General features: G+C 53.2%; 1 protein-coding gene across 7 annotated transcripts in view; it reads right to left on the bottom strand.

The window, feature by feature from the left end:
- The window catches only part of USP40 (ubiquitin specific peptidase 40), a 411,887-nt gene that overhangs the window by 49,314 nt on the left and 357,010 nt on the right, over positions 1 to 5,563 (bottom strand). For 5 of the 7 annotated variants that reach the window (XM_069103094.1, XM_069103092.1, XM_069103096.1 and 2 more), the window contains 4 exons: positions 5,086 to 5,250; positions 4,330 to 4,476; positions 3,372 to 3,515; positions 954 to 1,082 (listed from right to left, as the gene is read on the bottom strand). In XM_069103094.1, the coding sequence (XP_068959195.1) occupies positions 954 to 1,082; positions 3,372 to 3,515; positions 4,330 to 4,476; positions 5,086 to 5,250 (585 nt within the window). Of the gene's footprint in view, positions 1 to 953; positions 1,083 to 3,371; positions 3,516 to 4,329; positions 4,502 to 5,085; positions 5,251 to 5,563 lie in introns of those variants that run through there. The other 2 variants (XM_069103098.1, XM_069103097.1) reach the window with 2 other exon arrangements.

The following is a 5,563-nucleotide window of genomic DNA, read 5'->3' as shown; positions in this document are numbered from 1 at the left end:
GTGTCTGTGTGTGTGCGCATGTGTGTCTGTGTGCGTGTGTGCGTATGTCTGTATGTACTGTGTCTGTGGGCATGTGCGTATCTGTGTGTGTGCGCGTGTGTGTCTGTGTGCGTGCATGCGTATGTCTGTGTATGTACTGTGTCTCTGTGCATGTGTGTCTGTGTGTGTGCGTCTGTGTGCATGCGTGTCTCTGTGCGTGCATGTGTGTCTGTGTGTGTCTGTGTGCATGTGCCTGTGTGTGCGTGTCTCTGTGTGCACACACATGTGTGTGTGCACACGTGTGTGTGTGTGTACATATCTGCATCGAATGGTAGCCTTCTCTAGTGGGAAGTGGGAAGGTAGGGAGGAAGGCAGTTTGGAACTAAAAAAAATGTAATAAAAAATACAATTATAAAACAGAGAGTCCCGAGAGTATGTGTGGGCAATAAAGGGGATGGCAAAAAGACAAAACCAGCCCCTCAGAGATGGCAAGCAGCAGCGTGGAGGAGAGAGTTGTGAGAGATGACACATCACACACCCAGCCCTCGGCACAACCCCATTGTTTGCCCCAAGGCTCCCTGGAGGAAGTGACAAGGACACAGCCTGTGAGGACTAGAGAAGAGAAGCCCAGCCAGAGCAGAAAAGGGATGCTCGGCCTTGCCTCAGCAGAGTGTGACATCCTCCAGGAGCCTCCGGCTGGACAGGAGCCTTTTGGTCCTTGGGGGCAGCCTTTGCCATCACTCTGCTCTCCTTGCACCACTCCCTGCCCCTTCCTCCTTCTCATCACTCAAGGGACGATCACCATGCACCATGAAGGGTTATGTCGTCCTTTGGGTGTTGCAGGTACCACCCTGGCCTGCCTCCTCAGCTGCCTACAGACGCAGTCTGCTCAGAACAAGGACTCACTGCCTCCTCACGCGAGGAGACCTCTGGAAAAAAGAGCGCAGACCATCAGGGCCTGTGTCCACACTCACCTCAAACTGCCAGTTTCCCAGCTGGTCCACATCCTTGATATACACATGGTAATGTCCTCCATAGCAGCCGCCTTTGTGTATGATAACAGAGAAGAGGTCGTACACGTACTCTGAGTCATCCAACTCACCCTAAAAGGGGGATAACCCGTCACTCGTCATTGGTCAGAATGTGAGCACAGAGGAGCCAACGTGGAGCCCCAGGGGTCCGTAACAGGGGGAGGCCACGGAAAGATATTCTTCAAATTACAAGACTGTCAGCAGCTCGATAGGACCCAGATGGCAGCCGGCCAGCCCATACCTCTTCTCAGGCACTAGTGAGCACCACCACGCACACGGCTCTGGGCCTGGAGTCAGGAAGACCCAGGTTGAAACTCGGCCTCAGACACTTACTACCTGGGTCTGCCTCAGCTGTAAAACAGGGTTAACAACAGCACCCACCCCCCAGGGCTGTTGAGGATCAAATAAGAGAGACCCCATTTGTACAGTGCTTTGCACACTTCAAAGCACTGTCTCAAAGGTAGTTATTCTTTCTGAGAAGGTCGATCCAAACATGAGCCCTAAACTACACAAGGCTGAGTTCTAACGAGACGCTCACACCCCCTCCAAGGGGCAAAGTCTCCCATGCTCATGGGAGGAGCGTGAGGGAGGCAGCTGCATGTTCGCCCCAGGTCTTTTGCCTTTCCCCAGCTCAGAGCCCCTCATCAGGGGCTCAGCTGCCTGGCCCTCACATGATAGACTTTGAAGGTCGCAGCTCATGGGGCTCCCCAATGGGAGGATGTGCACCCTTCTCAGACTTCCTCCTTTGTTACATGAGGAGGTGGGGTGAGACTCATTGGGAGGTGATGGCTACTCCAGAATGGCAAGGGGCCTTGGTGGCCAATACACCCAGCCTCCGCCTGAGCCAGAACAGCTCCTTGGCCCCCCCTTAGCCGTCAGGTGGAGTCTGTTCCTTCCCAGAATCACACTGTAAACTGCCTTTAGATAGGGCTATCTCATTAGTGCACATAAGCGCCAACTAAGATGTCACTCTGACAAGGCCATGGACACTCAGGGTAAGTGCCCCTGATCTGAATTAGGGGCCTTCATTCATGGACCTCGGACCCTGGAAGGCCACCCCACCCCTCCCCTCCAGGCAGGCAGGCCCTTCAATTTCTTTCTCTTTATTTTTTCAAAGTATCTGTCCAGATGAAGAAATTTAAGCTACCTATAAAAAATGCTCTACATAAGTGAAAATTAAAACAGCTCCGAGGTACCACCTCACACTTATCAGATTGGCTAACATGACAGAAAAGGAAAATGAAAAATGCTGGAGAAGATGTGGGAAAACTGGACACCAAGGCACTGCTGGTGGAGTTGTGAGCTGATCCAACCATTCTGGAAAACAGCTCGGAACTAGGCCCAAAGGGCTTCCAAGCTGCATACCCTCTGACCCCGCAATACCTCTTCTAGGGCTGTATTCCCAAGGGGTTATAAAAACAGGGAAAAGTGCCCGTATGTACAAAAATGCTTAGAGCAGCACTTTCTGTGGTGGCCAAAAACTGGAAATGGAGAGGATGCCCATGAACTGGGGAATGCCTGAGCAAGCGGTGGTACACGAAGGTACATGAGGAGCAGGCAGATTCCAGAAAAACCTAGAAAGACTCACTTGAACTGATACTCAGTGAAGTGAGCAGAACGCGGGGAACATGGTGCACAGCGACAGTGGCGCTGGGCAATGACTGACCCTGACGGACTCGGTGCTTCTCAGCAACAAGATGATCTAAGGCAATCCCACAAGATCCACACCCAGAGAATGCACTCTGGAGCCTGAGCGCAGACTGAAGCCACTATTTTCTTTTTTTAACTTTTTTCTCATGGCTGCTCCCTTTTGTTCTGATCCTTCTTTCACAATATGACTAATGTGGAAACGTTTCACACGGTTGTATGTGTACAGCCTGTATCAAACTGCTTGCTGCCCTGGGCAGGGAGAAAAATTTGGAACTCAAAATTTTACAAAAATGAATGTTGAAAACTATCTTTACATGTCGTTGGAAAAAAATAAAATACTATTAAGGAAAAAAAACATATGCCCAAGAAGTTTAGAGAAAGATTTCGTTTCAAGTGAAAGGTATTTTTTTTAATGAACTTGGCTGAACAAGAAGAGGTGAAGGCACAGAAGCGACACAGGCAGAATGCAGATGGCGGAGGCTGGAGAATCCAGAATCGGAAGGACGAGGACTCAGGCACAGCTTCCTCCACTAAGCAAAGCTTCCTGGTCCCTCCCAAATCCCCAAGTCAAAGGGGCCATGGGGTGTCTCTGCAACAGCTGAGGGCCTGTTTCCTGAGCTGAAAGCAGAGACTTCAGGACTCCCTCGTGAGCCCAGCACCTGACTGGGCCAATGTGCAAGAGGAGCAGTGAGGGGATGGGAGGGCGCCAACCTGCTCACAGAAGGGCTTCAGGTCCATCTGCAGGGGGAACGTGTAGCAGCCCGTCTCTTTGTAGCGCTCACACTTGGCAAAGTCAAAATTAAATCTCAGCAACGAAATCGTCAGAAAAGGAGGCAGCTTCCGCAGCCGGGCCGACTGTGGAGACAAGACCAGCGTTGTGAGGACAGGCGGGAGTGGCGGTCTGCACACACGCCCACACGCTCATGGCGCAAGGACACGCGACTGACACCAAGGGACCCCACGAGAGCCTCTATGCATCTTTCCATCCACCGGCTCCCTCTGCCTCCCCCTTGAGCCTCTGCCCTTGTTCCTTTAGGGGATACAGGACCGCAGGGCAGCCGCCACTGTGCCCTGTCCACACCGTGGCCTAAGATGGGCTACCACCCACTCAGTCCCAAGAGTCCTGTGCATTCACTGTGTGGCTTCTCCATGGTCACTCTAGACACAACAGTCACCTGTGGTTTGCGGGCATGCAGGAGGAGAATCCCAGAGCTACATATGGTCCCACCCTTCCCACTGTTCAGAAGAGACAGGTGGGGCCCAGAGCAGAGGCCATGGACTCAAATCTAGCTGGGTGTTAGGAGGGAAGGGGAGCCTTAGGGGGGGTCAGTGGGGCTGACCCCCAGCAGACTCTCCTTTGAGGAGCCCAGGCCCCATGTGAGAGAGCTAAGGACGTTGCGGGCACCTGCAGACAACCCGTCTTCCCAGGACAACCCTGGATGGACCTGCAGAGAGGAGGTGCAGAGGGGCAGACAAAGGAAGCCTCCTATGCCAATGAAAGCAGAAGAAACCAAAAACCCATTTCCCAAACAAGACCTGTTTCCTTGATTCAGCCAAACAATCTCTCAGGCCCTGCTGGCCCTGAGTCCGTGTGTGATCCTGGACGGGTCACTTCACCCCCAGCCTGCCTCATTTTCCTCCTCAGCACACAGCAGGCTCCCTCCCTCACCTTGGTAGCACTGACAAGCTTATCACACGTCCCACAGTGATACAGGTTCTCGGCATCAAAGAACTCTTCTTCCACATACATGCTCCAGAGGGCTTCCTCGAGGCCAGACAGGTTTTTGACGGCCACTGTCAAGTCCAAGAAGTCCTCCTGTCACTCAGAGGAGGACAAAAGTCTGTGAGGGGCACCGGACCAGGATGCCCACTGCCAGCAGCCACGCAGGGCCAGAGCTAAATGACATGGGTGCAAGGAGCTTGCCCCCCACGTGCCCCAAAATGGCCTCAGAGGTGGCATGGAAAGAACTCCTCATTGGACAGAGGAGGAAGTCAAGGCTCAGAGGTGGCAGGGACTGGCCCAGGGTCACTGTGCCAGTATGCACCTGAGGTGGAATCAGAACCCAGGTCCCTCCTGATGTGCCTTAGCCCAGGGCTACAAAGCAGACATATCACCCATCAGCCCATCCCTGGCTGCCCCTTGACAGGGCACATTCTGTATTGTGTACACAATTCTATTCCGAACCTGTGCACCATCCCCTCCACCTTGAAGAAGACTATATAGTTCCCAAGAAATTCAACAGGGCTGAGATGATTTGTCAGCTCATCCCAGGGTGAAGGGCAGTCAGTGGCATAACTCCCAGAAGCCTCCATCAGGAACCCCCTCCACAAGGAACAACCCTTTTCCCAGCCCCTCCCAAAGACACTCGTCTGACAGCAGGGGCATTCTGGTGTCCCCAGGTCCAGGGCCTCAGCTGGGACCCACCTGCCGCTCACTGATGTTCTCACACTCCCTGCACACGACGTGGTTGACGATGGTGCCATGGTAGAGGCGCTTAATGAGGTCATGACCAGAGGTGCCCACCAGAGAACTCTCCAGTGCGCTGAAAAGAATTCGGTTCAGCTCCTGAACATCATGCTGCCTCATCTCCTGCAAGACAGGGAGAGTCACAAAGTCACTGGCCTGCTCGGCACCTGCACGGGCAATGAAGCCGTGAAGATACAGCCACCACCCACAACGACCGCCTATAATGCTGGGGTGTCTCTGACAGAGCTGGCAGAACAGGCAAACGCTTGTCACAAACCAGACAACAGAGAAGGAAACCCAGGAAATGAGAGAGAACTGCGACTTTCCTGCTCAACTACGAACCCAACCAGCAAGAGGCTAAAAAAGGGCGTGCAGGAGAGGGCCCTAGGGGACCTGCCTTAATGAGCTAGTCATCTGGTAACAAAGTGCATGCAGG

Source organism: Petaurus breviceps, unplaced genomic scaffold, assembly GCF_028583685.1.
Source record: "Petaurus breviceps papuanus isolate PSGF00001 unplaced genomic scaffold, PetGlider_PUasm1.0 567, whole genome shotgun sequence".
Classification (NCBI taxonomy): domain Eukaryota; kingdom Metazoa; phylum Chordata; class Mammalia; order Diprotodontia; family Petauridae; genus Petaurus; species Petaurus breviceps.
Note: the sequence above shows the minus strand (reverse complement) of the source record. Positions and strands in the feature narration are given on the sequence as shown.